The sequence below is a fragment of the Podarcis gaigeae genome (assembly GCF_964106915.1).
Source record: "Podarcis gaigeae genome assembly, chromosome: 13".
NCBI lineage: Eukaryota > Metazoa > Chordata > Lepidosauria > Squamata > Lacertidae > Podarcis > Podarcis gaigeae.
The window spans coordinates 29,474,464-29,489,476 of NC_139689.1; the positions used below are offsets into that span (position 1 = coordinate 29,474,464).

The window sequence follows — 15,013 nt, forward strand, 5'->3', positions numbered from 1 at the left end:
CACATAGCATCCAACTTAATGTTAGACATCCTAGATCAAGTCTCTCGTTACATACCGTATTGGCCTGAATATAAGCCTCACTTTCCCCCCAAATTCTGACCGTGAAAAGTTAAAGTGCAGCTTATATTCGCAACCTTACAGTATGCAGCCGGGAGCGGGGGGCAAACAGTGCCAGGAGCGCGGCAAAGCAGTGCCCGCCCCATGCGTAGTCCCCCATCCTCTCCCCCAAGGCTGGGGAGGGAGCAAGGAAGGGGAAAGGCCGCCGGCAACGCAACACGGCTCCCCCCCTTGCTGCCCAGTATGCAGCCAGGAGCAGCAAGGAATGGAGCGGCTTATATTTGGGTATTTTTTCTTTCTCCCCCACCCCTCCAATTTTAAAGGTGAGGCTTATATTTGGGTGTGGCTTATATTTGGGTGAGGCTTATATTCAGGACAATACGGTACTTATATGGTCACATGTGGGAAGTAAGAATCATCTTCAGGTTCCCAGGCTGGGAACTCTTTTAAGGATGGAGGAATGGGAGGGGGGTATCACAGCACAGTACCTGTAGGCTCTGTTTGCTCCCGAGAATGGCTGAGGTCCATGCCAGCTGGTGAATCTGAAAAGAGGCCAAGAAAGAATTTAAATCTCTAAAGATTGTATAACACTGACAATTCTGCAATGAGACTGGAAGGGCTGAACCTGGTCCAAAATTGTGTCGTCCAAAACATACCCTTCTGTGTGTGTGTGTGTGTGTTTTCAATTAAACAGAACAATCCATTAAAAAGCCAAGAGGTGCATATAAAGAATGGAGAGAAGACCCTCTCATTCCTTAGAACATGGGTTATGTAGTCCAAGCATTCTTACACCTTTGCTTCACCCCTTATTAAACCACAGCGAAGCTACAAAATTAGACCATGGCAAATGGCCTTGGTCAGAAAAGAATATAAAAAAAACCCTGAAGTGTTTTATGCATTACATCACTTTTTTAAAAAAAACGCTCTCAGCCTTGCCTCCAGCCTATCTTTCTGCTTCTCTCCTTTCAAACTTCTTTTAAAATCCTATGTTTCTTTTGGCTTAAACAACAAATTTCTGAAGAACAGACATGGGCATCTCTTAACATTCCGATTAATGAGCTTTGTAACAATCAATCAACAGTATCTTAATATTTTCTCTTGAATTTTTGAAGATAATGGTTTAGTTTTCTGTTAATTATGTTGCTTTGAAAGTTATACTTTTATATCTGACTTCCTTCAGTAACGTTTTATTCTGGATTATTTTATTTGATGTTTTAATGCAGGTTGAAAACTGCTTTGAGATTCCCCCCCCCCCCTAAAAATATAAAGCAGTATAGAAATGAAGTGAATAATAACAATGATATCCAAATAATATCAAAAAATGTTTGTTGGAGATGAAAGGCATTCAGATACAGACACGTGCAAGAATTTGGTCCTGTTTATACATACGGACCTGTGGAGAGAAGTCCTAGATTCAGGATTGGGCATCTGTGGCCTTCCAGATGTTTTTGGTTCCAGTTCCCATTCCATATTCACTAATCAGATGGGTCTTGAGAGGCCAACAATACCTGGAAGGCCACAGTTTCTCCATGCCTGACTGAGACAAAATCCAAGGGATGATAGTATATGACATTGCTCTCAATCCCACAAATATTTTATTGGGGTGTTTAAAAGGAGTGGCGAAACCAGCAGAATTAAAACAACAATTCCATTCATTTGCCACTGCACTGATCTCTGGAAAACCTTGCAATACCTCTTAATTTCAAAGTGGTTAAAAATTGGATGTAAACGCATTGCTAATGAACTTGTTTTTCAAGAAAGCTACTCACTATCTCTTGAGTGATACTAATGCCTATTTTAAAAAGTTGCTGTGTTACCTTGATGACAAGGAATATCAGAAAGAGAGAAACAAAGATTAAGGTTGTGATCCTATACCAGCTGCTGGGAGTAAGGACCACTGAGCAAAAGTAGAGGATTGCCCTGTTAATTTGTATTGAAGACGGAGGTTTTCTGCACCCCTGGAATCTATGCTTGCGTGATATAAGATCTAGAATGTGAACTTTCCATTATTGGGTTGATTTGTTGCTGTGGCATATATAGTTGTCATGGCCTTTGGCATGAACAATTAAAACTTCACCTTGAAGAAGCTACTATTGAAATCAAGTTAATAGGTGTATTGAAAGACTGTCTTTAAAGATAAATCTCTGGAATAATACTTTTGTAGCTGAGGCACAACCTTTTTTCTCTGTTGTAGATGTGCCAATCCATTTATTCTGTGCCAGGGCAATTTAAAATAAGTCTCAATTAGATTATTTTTGGAATTGTAAATGTGTTAATTATGGGTGGCGTTCAAGTAGGTTTTTTTTCAGAACAGACCTCATATGGTATATAGAAACATGCAGTGCTTTTTTTTGGTAAAAAAAACAAATTAGTTAATGAGATGTTGTGTGACTCATATCTTGATAAAAGTGTCATGGGTGCCAGCACAAAATGGCTGCCATGGGCAGAAAAAAATACAGTGGTGCCTCGCAAGACGAAAAGAATACGTTCCGCCATTCTCTTCATCTAGCGGTTTCTTCGTCTTGCGAAGCAAGCCCATTGACGGCTTAGCGGATTAGCACTATTAGCGGTTTAGCGGCTTTTAGCGGCTTTTAGCAGCTTATCGGCATAGCGGATAAGCGGCTTAGCGGCTTAGAAAAAGGGGGGAGGGGGAAAAACCGCAGGAACTCACAAGACATTTTCGTCTTGCGAAGCAAGCCCATAGGAAATTCGTTTTGCAAAGCACCTCCAAAGCGGAAAACTCTTTCGTCTAGCGAGTTTTCCGTCTTGCGAGGCATTCGTCTTGCAGGGCACCACTGTAAATAAATTAAAAAGAGATGCCAGCACTCCATGTTGGTGAGTACTGCCACAAAAACAACACCGGACACATGTAAACAGTGAAGCCTGGTGGAAGTGAAATGCAAAAAAAACCCTATTTATGGCAATTAAAATGAAAGCTCATACCAGGATTAGGTAACATGGTGCCCTCCAGATTTTGTGGACTACAACTCCCATCATCTCCAGCAATTGGCCCTGCTGGCTAGGGCTGATGGGAATTATATTCCAAATTATCTGAGGGGCACCAGGTCTGCCAGTCCCGGCTTATACTTATTTGGCATACATTTACAGCGCAATCCTCTACCTGTCCAGCTACGTGTATCTATGATTCCAACAGGTACGTGTGTACAGGATTGCAGTCTTCAGCTGTAATAAAATAGTCATAGGCTCTATGCTTGGCATTTTCTTACCCTCTGATCACACTGTTTGTATTTCTCTCTCAACACCTCTCTCAATACCTGCCAACTGCGGATGAAGACTTCACACATCTGGAAGGAGACTGCAGTCCCCAAAATCTCCTACCATAATAAATGTGTCAAGTCTTTGAGGTGCCACAAGACTCCTCCTTGTTCGCACTAAATATAAACTTGCTCACATTGAAGGCCTTTATCCCCTTCACCTGCCTTCCTGTTCTGTCCCACAGAAACCCATTTCCTGTCAGCCCCTTTGTTCACACTCCTGTCTCTTCGGCACCGCCTGCCACATGATTTCCAACCTCTAGAGCAGCTCCCCGCCTCAGCTCAAAGCCAAAACCACCTTCTGCAAAAACCCTCCTGAATTCCTCCTTTAGCGTCTCCTCGCCACCATCTGTCAAGGCCAGACCACATGGTTCATGAAAGTAACACATTTAACAGGGCAACTTTTTTTAAAAAAAGTAGCCATTGCGGGGAAAAAGGAGGTGACTCCAAAACAGCCGCCATTTGCCTGGGAGGCAGGGGGTGATATATTAGCTGCCTTCCTCCTGGGGAAAAGGTGGCTGGTGAGGGGAGGGGCGCAATTTCATCAGAAATATGCTGACCATAGATGAAGGGGGAGGCTTAAATTCCCTCCTCGCACCCCATATCCTAGGCCCTATAATAACCCAACTGCTGCAACTGCTTTTGATTTGAATGGCATTCATGCAAGTAGTGGCCGCATTACCAATATGGCTTCCCAACGCTGCCAGTTACCAAGAGGGACTGCTGTGCCTTGCAAAGGATTCTGGGGCATGTTTCAGGATGCACAGAGTGCTACGCCTGCCCTTTGGGGCACCACCAACGTTCTGCACTGATCCTGCACACCTTGAATGTTACCGAGAGGGCCTCACTGTCACCCTCTGCCAACAGAGAGTGCACAAAGCTGGAATCAATCAAACTTATTCCTGCTTTGAAGACAGGAGTGGCTGGTGTGCTCTGGTCCATGAGGTCACGAAGAGTCGGAAACGACTAAACAACAACAATTCCTGCTTTCCCACTGTGAGCTGCTGGCTTTGGATTTGATTTTTAAAAAATTAGACAACTGGTTAGGGCCTAGGGGCATAGCTGTCAACTTTCAGATTTGAAAATAAGGGATCAGTGGCCTCGAAAATAAGGGATCAGCAGCCTCACCTGTCCCAGGGACAGTCTATGGGATATCTAACAATCCGGGATAGCAGCGGGAAGCAGTGGGAAACGGTGCTGGAATAAGGGAATTTCCCGCAAAAAAAGGGAAGGTTGACAGCTATGCCTAGGGGGAACATGTCCAAGTATGGAGTCCAGCAGTCTGAGGTGGGGGACTTGGGATGGGGGCAGAATATATATACCGCCACCACTGCGAGCAAGGCCTGTCATTTACTGGTTGGTTGGCAACCCTAGCTGAAAACTGCAGGGAAAGTTTATCAATGGTGCAGAGCCACCCTGCAAGCCGTTTGTCTGCCATGACATATCGCAAAACCCCTGATAAGCTGGCTGAGGAATACTGACTGAAAACCACTTTTTGAGGGAGAGTAATCAAGCACGCATCTCTTCTAATGGTCTCTCTGCTTCTCTCTTTCTCCCTCCTTTGATCTCCTTATCTGAGAATCTGACGTCTGTTTAAAAAGAGAAAGAAACTTGGTCCTGGCTGTTACATAACTGCAAAACTTAGCTCACATGAAGCGGCAGGAAAGTGTTAACCGCTTCCCTTGCTTCACCACCAAGGTTTATGGAACACATATGGGGCCTCTGCAACCTCCGAGTAGAAGAACTTTGATAGCAGAAGGCCTTTCCAGACCACTGCCATGAACCACTCCTTAATTTTTTTTCCTTCTTCCTGAAGATTAAAGTATTGCTTCTCGGATCTGAACACCACATTATCTGGTGGTGAGGCGACAGAGCAGTTCTGTTACCCAGTCTCTGTGTGTTTTCCTTTTTGTTTTGTTTTGTTTTTGCTTTCTGACTAGAAATCAGATTAAAACTGCCCCTTGATGTTCAACAACAGGCGTAGAGAACCGGAAGCCATCCAAATTATGTTGGAATACAGTTCCCATCAGTCCCAGCCAACATGACCAATGGCCAGGTGTGTGTGTGTGTTGTAGTCCAGGAACATCTAGATGACACAAGCTTCCCTGCCCACTTTTAGAAACAGCCTGCTCTGACCCAGGGCCAGGCCCACCCATGAGCCAAGGTGAGGCAACTATCTCTTTTTTAAAAATAATAATAATTTTTATTAATTTTCACAACCAACAAAAGACAAGAAAGAAAACAACAGCGCACACAAAAAAAGAAAAGAAATAGACATATACAAAACACAAAAAAATGTGACTTCCCCATACCTCCCTTACACTGCATCCTTGTTTTGCAATTTTTCAGCAACCCTTTAGTCTTTTTTCTATTTGTGTCTCTCTCAAATTTCTTAACATTATTATTTACAGCTGTAATTCCGGTCGGCGCCAGCGTTTAATGGCGGTCTTAGCCTCAAGCTCCGAGGCAAGACTGCTCCGCGAGTTCGGGTCTGACCCGCTACGGCGAGCGGGGGACCCCTAAAATCACAGGCGCTGAAGCCTGTGAGCAAGGAGATTCGGTTGGCACCTTTGCGCCCCCCGGTACTGTGAAAGAGCCTTTTTAAAGGCTCCGGAGCAGCATCGGGAGTGAGCGCGGTGCTGAGAATTGCTACCCAGCCCGCGGAGCGAAGCCGCGTCGCCATTAACGGAGAGCGCCGATTCCTTCCTGAAATTACAGATGGACAGCAACACCCGTGAGTAAGAACAAGAAAATAAAGTTTAACGGGACAATAAATTTGGATCTGGCTGAAAGTGGGCAAGGCATAAATTAAGGAAGTCTGCCTCCCGGAACTGCATGACTAACTAAGCAACGAAAAAGAAAGCTGCATTTAAATGAAAATCCCCTTTTACATTGTTAAACCTGACATCGAAAGTGGACCTCCCCCCCCCCCGGGCAGGAGAAGGGGGGAAGAAAAAATGGGACTTTGTAAACCTGCCTTAATTTAGTTTGGATGGGAAACCTCGCACTGTCGACCCCCCTGGCCAGGACTGCCTGATTAGCGCGTGCCTGAAAGTGATCTGTCAAATAGATTGTGGATACAAAGTAGGACTTTGTTTGACAGAAAGTAACGGCTTTAGTGGACTTAAAACTTGTAAAAATTGCAACACCTCTGACTGAGACAAAGTAAGGGTTCAAGCTGACTTTTGGAACTTTTTCATTGTTGCATGCTATATGCTCCTTTGTGGTTTATTTCCATTTGGATACTCCCTCTAGAGGACAAAAGGGACACAGTTGCATTAAGGAAGAAATAGTGGGATTTTCCACTTGTAAACTTTTCCTGTGAGAACGACCTTGGCTATGAGCAATCCAGTGGAGGAAATATCAACAAGATCCAAAACAAAACAAGCACAAAAGAAAAGAGGCTCCACGTCAGGACTACCAGCTGCACAGGAAAAAATAACAACAGCATCAATGGAATCTATGACACAGGCACTACTTAAAATAAATCAATCTTTGGAGGCACTGACAAAGCAATCTACGGACAACTCTAAGAAACTGACGGAATTGACAACAAGACTGGATTTGAACACAACGACAATTTCATCTAATACTGACTCTATAAATAGGTTAATCCAGGAAAGCACGGAAACAAGGAAAATTGCTGAGTGCGCCAAAAGTACTGCTGAGGAGACAAAGGAAAAATTTGTGCCAACTGAAAAAAAAGTGAGTGAACATGATGCAACCCTAGCCTTAATGGAACTGGAGAGAAAAGGAAAAAATCTGAAGTTAAGATTGGTTCCTGAGGAAGAAGAGGACAACCTTAGGGAATTCCTCACAGAGAACTTTCATGAATTTTGGCTTGATGATTTGGAAGGAGAGGAAGATTTTGTGATAACTACAGCCTTCCGGCTAGGCAGGAGACAAGGTAAGAAGCCAAGGGATTGTCTAATTACACTACGATCCAAGGAAGAGAGAGACAAAATATTGAACTTACATTTTCAGAAGGCATTGGTAATAAAAAATTCTCAAATACAGATTTTTAAAGACATCCCTCGATATATCTTGCAAGTGAGAACTTATTTTAAAAATCTTGTCGACCTGCTGAAAGGAAATAATATCCCATTTAGGTGGGAGTTCCCACAAGGATTGTCCTTCAACTTTAAAGGGAAGAAGATCAAGATCAAAACAGTACAGGACAAGGAACACTTTTTGGAGAGATACTTTGAGGATTTACAAAAAGGGACTGTGAGTGTGAGAGAACCAACTGATATTGCAAATCTATCATTTGGACTTAGTCCAGCACCAACTGACGAGGAACAACAGCTTGGTGCAGTCGGTGGAAAAGATACCCATCAATAAAGATGTCTCCGCAACTTCTGAGTTGGAATTGTAATGGTTTGAACCTTCCCCGAAAAAGAAAATAAGTTTTTCATATTCTAAAGAAAGAACAATTGGACTTAATATGTTTGCAAGAAACCCATATTGCCAGGATACACAGGAAGCTTCTGACAAATAGGAGATTGGGACTGGAATTGATCTCATCAGACAAGGTTAAAAAAAGAGGCGTAGTGATCTATGCAAAAGAAAAACTGGCCCCAAAAATGATATTTAAAGATGATCAAGGAAGATATTTGGCAGTTGAAATCCAGATACAAGGAGAAAAATTTTTGATAGTAGGAGTCTACGCGCCTAATGAAGGGAAGGCGGAATTCTTTAAGAAGTTGCATGAGATTTTAGTGGACTTTTTGGACTATAAAATTGTGATGATGGGGGACATGAATGGAGTCATCTCAACAAATATGGATAAAGCACAAAGACTTGTAATATCTAAGGATGGGAGACTACCAAAGACTTTTTTTGAAATGACTGACACCATGGACCTTATAGACATTTGGAGAACAAGGAACCCTCTAGAAAGAGAGGGAACCTTCTTCTCCGAAGCAAAAATGACATGGACTAGAATTGACCAAATTTGGATTTCTAGCAATTTGGCACCAAGAGTTAAAAAAACAGAAATCTGCCCAAAAACCTGCTCCGACCATAACGCTGTAAAGATGGAGATGAAACTAACAACAGCTGGAACATTCAGATGGAGAATGAATGACACCCTTTTAAGAGATGAAGAAATTTATAAGAAGGCCCAAAAAGCTTTAAAAGATTATTTCGAGATAAATATGAGAACAGAAGTGGAGAAGAGAATAATATGGGACGCAAGTAAGGCCGTGATGCGTGGTTTCCTAATTCAACAGAATTCATTAAAGAGGAAAAAACAAAAGGAGAGGGAAGAAAAAATTCTGGAAAAAATGAAAGAAGGAGAGAAGAAATTGAGATCCAAACCAAAGTCTCAAGAGATATTGAGAGAAATAAAGTATTATCAGATGCAATACATGGAACTGATGAATCAAGAAATAGAATGGAAAATAAAGCAAATGAGACAAAAGACATTTGATTCGGCAGACAAATGTGGGAAACTCCTATCATGGCAATTAAAAAAAAGACAAAAATTGAATACTGTGACATCTCTTGAAGTGGATGGGAAAATTATCACTAGACCGAATGAGATAAGTAACTGTTTCCAAAGTTTTTTCAAGAAATTGTATGCACAAGGGCCAGTAAATGAACAAGAAATAGAAGAATTTGTTGGAAAATATGGATTACCAAGGATTTCAGAACAGAATAAAATGATCCTAAATGAGAAAATTACAGAACAAGAAATAGAGGGTGCCATTCAGAATATGCAATTGGGGAAATCACCAGGACCAGACGGCTTGACTGCGAGATACTACAAAGTGCTGAAGGAATGGTTAATACAACCATTGAAGGAAGTTTGTAACCAAATCTTGGAGGGGAAAAAAGCTCTCGAATCGTGGAAAGAGGCATTCATCTCACTTATACCGAAAACAGAGACTGGGAAAAATCAGGTTAAGAACTACCGCCCTATATCACTATTAAATGTGGATTACAAAATTTTTGCAGACATTTTAGCAAAAAGATTTAAGAGAGTATTGTCAGGGGAGATTCATAAGGACCAAACAGGCTTTCTCCCAGGAAGACATATGTCAAATAATGTGAGGAATATTATAGACATTCTGGAGCTATTAGAGGTGGACATCAATAAGAAAGTAGTATTGATTTTTGTGGATGCGGAGAAAGCCTTTGACAACATTTGTTGGAGCTTTATGAAGAAGAATCTCCAAGGGATGGGGGTAGGCCAGGGCTTTGAAAATGGTATAGGTGCAATATATTCTGAACAAAAAGCTAAACTAATTGTGAACAGTGTTGTGATGGACGAAATTCCAATAGAAAAAGGTACACGACAGGGATGCCCAATATCCCCTCTGCTTTTTATATCTGTCCTGGAGGTTTTGTTGAATATGATTAGAAGGGACCAGCTGGTTAAAGGAATACAGGTCGGAGCAAAACATTATAAATTAAGGGCATTTGCAGATGATCTAGTACTAACATTGCAACAGCCAGACGCTAGTACTAAAAGAGTGTTAGAGTTAATTGAGAGATTTGGTCAAGTGGCAGGATTTAAATTGAATAAGCAAAAAACAAAAGTGCTGGAAAAAAATTTAACAATGGAAGAAAAAGATAGATTTCAGAGTGAAACCGGCTTGGAAATAACGAAAAAAGTGAAATATCTGGGGGTGAATTTAACATCTAAGAATGTGAATCTATTTAAAGATAATTATGAAAAATGCTGGACAGAAGTGAAGAAAGATCTAGACATATGGTCTAGGCTGAGACTTTCCTTGTTAGGCCGGATTGCTGTTATCAAGATGAACGTATTGCCGAGAATGTTGTTTTTATTTCAGACATTACAGATTGTGGACAAAATGGACTGCTTCAAGAGGTGGCAGAAAGATATATCTAAATTTGTCTGGCAGGGCAAAAAGCCCAGAATAAAGTTTAAGATTTTAACAGATGCAAAAGATAGAGGGGGATTTGCCCTGCCAGACCTAAAACTCTATTATGAATCAGCAGCATTTTGCTGGCTGAAGCAATGGCTACTTCTTGAGGACACAGACATTTTGGACCTAGAAGGGTATGACAATAACTTTGGCTGGCATGCTTATCTATGGTATGACAAGGTAAAGGTGCATAAGGGTTTTAAAAACCATATTGTTAGGAAAGCATTGTATAATGTTTGGATTCGATATAAAGATTTGTTGGAAAGTAAAACCCCCAGGTGGTTGTCACCAATGGAAGCGAAGGCAGTGAAAAAACTTAACATGGACACCAATTGGTCAAAATATTGTGAAATCTTAGAACAAGATGGTGAAAAGCTTAAATTTAAGAGTTATGATAAGCTAAAGCATAAAGTCCGAGATTGGTTACATTATCATCAGATAAATGAGGTATTTAAGCAAGACAGGAAAGTAGGATTCCAGAAGGAGAGGTTGAAGTTAGAAACAGAATTGTTAGAACCCAATACTAAGAATCTGTCTAGAATGTATAACTTGCTGCTGAAATGGAATACACAGGAAGAAACGGTTAAATCAGCTATGATTAAATGGGCACAGGATATCGGTTATGACATTATGTTTGCTGACTGGGAGCAGTTATGGACCACTGGTATAAAATTTACGGCATGTAGTGCCTTAAAAGAGAATATAATGAAAATGATCTATAGGTGGTACATGACACCAGTCAAGCTTGCAAAGATCTATCATTTGCCCAATAACAAATGCTGGAAATGTAATGAGTCTGAAGGAACCTTTTATCACCTTTGGTGGACCTGCCCAAGGATTAAGGCCTACTGGGAAATGATCTATAATGAACTTAAGAAAGTCCTTAAGTGGACCTTTTCAAAGAAGCCGGAGGCCTTTCTCCTGGGTATGGTTGGCCAATTGGTACCAAAAAAGGATAGGACATTTTTTATGTATGCAACTACAGCGGCAAGAATTCTTTTGGCAAAGTATTGGAAGACGCAAGAACTACCCACTCTGGAAGAATGGCAGATGAAGGTGACTGAATTTATGGGACTGGCGGAGATGACCGGCAGAATCCGTGACCAGAGGAAAGAGACAGTGGAGGAGGATTGGAAAAAAATTAAATTATACCTTAAAAATTGTTGTAAGATTGTGGACTGTTAAGATGTCAGGGGGTAAGAAACGGAAGAAAAAGGTGAGGCAACTATCTCAGGCATTGGGGACAGGCTCGTGCCTTACAGCATCCTGCTGTTAAGCTGCCAAAATATAGACAGACATGTAGTCCACCGATGCTATTCTCTGGGGGCAGTCATGCAGGCAGGAGTGGAACCACCGCAAAACAGTGCTCCCAACTCCTAACCCGCAGGACACCATGGTCAATAGTATAAAAACTGGATGAGGAATCTAACAGCAGCAGTAGGGTTGCACTCCACTGCCTCGCCTTCAAGGGAGGTCCTCTGTCAGGGTAACCAGGGCTGATTCTGTGCCAAATGCAGACCTGAATCCAGAGTGGAATGGGTCCAGATAATCTGTTTCCTCCAATAGCGCCTGCAGCTGAATCACCACCAACCTTGCAAGAACCTTACCCCAAGGGTGGGTGTTAGAGATGGATGAGGGTGGTAGCTGTGGAACTTCTCAGAATCCAGTGAAGGCTTTTTCAGCAGCAGGAATACCACCACGTTATTCAAGGCAGATGGGACAACCCTTTGGTGCAAAGGTGTGCTAACCACCCTCTGGACTCACCCCCACCCTGGAGTCAGCCCCCCACCCTGACTTAGATGAACAAGTGAGGATGGGCAAGGGTGAGAGGGCAGGTGGTTGGGCAGATAGCCGGAAGCACCTTGCCCACATCCTCAGGCCTCAATAGCTGGAACTGAACCCAGAGAATTGGACATGACCATAGCTGTCAACGTTTCCCTTCCTTTAAGGGAAATTCCCTTATTCTGAATAGGATTCCTCACAAGAAAAGAGGAAAGTTGAAAGCTATGGATATGACAGTGTTCTGGATGTCTCACCAGAGACTATATTAGCATCCAGCAGTATCCAGGTCTGTATAAAAGTGAACCATTTTGCCCTATTTAACACTTCACAGCAGGCCTTGAATGGTTCCAGTGCCCCCACGGACAGTTGTCCAACATTAGAGAACCAAAATGCACAGGCTTGAGTTTTGTTCTTAAAACAACAACCTGTTAGTGAAATGGTGGGAGATCTACAAATCTGCAGGAAAGAGGATTTATCTTGTCAAAGTTTTAAAGATAAGTGTTTGACACAACATCCCTGAGCTGGCAGGTGTCAAGGAGTGGGGGGGGGGCTAGATGTCACCCATGAATCACTAGTTGCTAATCTCTGCCTTAAATAATCAATTGTGGTTCTGTCACTTGCACTTCATTGACAGATTGCAAGGAAATGGAGCTTAATTTGAGTCGGAGCCCACCACAGATGCCCACCATCTATTACACAATGGTCTGAAGAACTTAATGCATTTGCACATACTTTTCATAAACACCAATTGGATACCGATTTGGACATTTGGGTAGCATCTATTGAGTTATATGAGTAAACTAAAATGGACATATTGATAGTTATTGCATTGTTAATATGAGATGATTGGGGGGGGTGTCCCCTTCCTCCACTCCTTTTTCTTGAATTAATTCTTGCAGTTTAAAAAAACAAACAAGAAAGGAAAAAGGACTCACCAGAGTTTAGCCCCCAAAGAGGTACTGAATGCAAACAATTGGTTCTGAAAAGTAGGATGTAGCAATAAATATAAAACAAATGTCTCTGAACATACGCAAAGTTCATTTCTCTTAACAGTGCATGACTATACCCAGGCCTCCGTGAGTCAGGCCATATATATGTGGGATTGAAGGGGATGAGCTTCTAGGCCAGAGGATGTGGGTTCAAAGAAGACTTGAACAGTGGTCAACCGTCTCCAACCTGGAGTCCTCCAGATGTTTTGGACTACAACTCCTGGCAGCCCAAACCAATGGCTGTGCTGGCTGGAGATGATGGGAGTTGTAGTCCAAAATAATCAGGAGGGCACTAAGTTAGAGAAGGCTGCTTTAGAAATTAAGCAAAACAACCTTGGAAGAATGAACTCCATCTCAAAAATAACAGAGAGCTTTTGAAGATAAACCAGAAAGAAAATGACTAGAAGCATTGAGATTTTAGAAAAAGGGATTCACTTGCTATCTACTTAATCAGGTTGGAAATCATATATATCTTCCAACAATTCATAGATTAAAACTGAGCCTTTCATGTAAAAACAACAACCCATTCTCACACCCAAGAGTGATGCTCATGGGAACCCTCTCCCAAAATTCCACACTACTGAAGTCTCATCTGTTCTTGCTATTTATATATTTACTCTGCAAGCAGTGTGGTTTGCACTGCAGCGCCTTCTGAAGCAGGAAATATTAGTAAACTGACCAGAGAATCCTACCAGCTCCTCAACTTTAGAATGTTCAATCTCACAATAGATCTGGCTGCGCTTATTACAAATAGCAGCAACTCAAAACACATTAAAACTGTTTATCTGGATAGAGAGTTTTCCGGATTTTTTCAGACTACAAATCCCATCAGCCCCAGACAGCGCCAGTCAATGGTCAGGTGATGGGAGTTGAAGTCGAGCAACATCTGAAGGGTTACAGGTTCCCAGCCTTGAAGCAAATGTATTTCCATTCATGGGCAGTAAAATCATGACGCATTCCCCATTCCGAGAGTTAAGTTCTGGAGAGAGTGGCTAAATCCTAAAGAATTACAGCTCTAGCAATGCACACTTAATATGTTTTTAAAAGTGTCAGCACTCCCAAAATCTCTCCAAAAAGACAAAATGGGGATGATACACAGGGACAGACAACAGACCACAGGGACTGTCCCTGGTAAAAAGAAATAGTTGGAGGTGTATATGAGTTCACTTCAATCTTGCACAAAATTCAAGCAAGCTTGTTTCAGGGGTACGAGATGACGGGACATCGCTAAAACATACATTTATTCCACTGTCTGCTAATATTTGATACTAAGGTTGTGATTTCATGCTTTCGTAAACTGACACACTCATAGGCAATGCAAATAAAGAGGTCACATCTTATGCACCACTCAGCATTCACGAAATGAAAATATTGCCAGTGCAGGATCCAGTGAAAACCAAAATCTGATTCCTGCGACCTATTGCTGTGTTTTTCAAAACATTTTCATTTTTATTTTTGTGAAGCTCCTGTGCCCTCAACAGCTACGTTGGCAGGCAGAAATTCACAAAATTCAGCTTTTCCTAGAATTGGAAATGGGGCAATGGTCAAACCTCCCCCCCCCCATTAACATATTGACTGTTACAGCACTCTCAGAATTTTTGTGTTCAAATGAAATGTCCTTCTGCAGCTGTACAGAGGAGACCAAACTACGCAGCATGAAAAGTTCATACAGAAAATTCACTTTATCCACTAAGGTAAGGAGGAAAAGAACGAAGAGGAACAATATGTGAAACAATGGCAAAGCCAAGCAATACCCACCCATGTGCCCTAGCTTAAAACCCTGTTTGATAACTATATATTATAAAGGCCAAACCATAGATCTGGCAAGAGAACCGGGTACAGAAACCCAGGTCATCTAAAAAGCAGTGAGGAGAGGACATAATTTTCAAAGAAGGATTGGCTGTGGAGAATGGTCACTTTCCCAGCCTGTAAAGGCCAACTGGGGGAAGCAAATCTCGAGTGCCAGTAGGTTGAAAACCAGTTGGAGGGGCGACAACTCTGAGTGGGAAAGCAG

At 42.0% G+C, this 15,013-nt stretch overlaps 1 protein-coding gene across 3 annotated transcripts in view; it reads right to left on the minus strand.

Annotated features, from left to right (window-relative positions):
• Positions 1-15,013, minus strand: part of IKZF3 (IKAROS family zinc finger 3) — a 69,584-nt gene that overhangs the window by 51,471 nt on the left and 3,100 nt on the right. Inside the window, exons 1-2 of one of the 3 annotated variants that reach the window (XM_083708778.1) lie at positions 3,285-4,130; positions 546-599 (exon numbers count right to left, since the gene is read on the minus strand). In XM_083708778.1, coding sequence (XP_083564904.1) covers positions 546-585 — 40 coding nt within the window. In that variant the 5' untranslated portion in view covers positions 586-599; positions 3,285-4,130. Of the gene's footprint in view, positions 1-545; positions 600-2,373; positions 2,406-3,284; positions 4,131-15,013 lie in introns of those variants that run through there. The other 2 variants (XM_083708777.1, XM_083708776.1) reach the window with 2 other exon arrangements.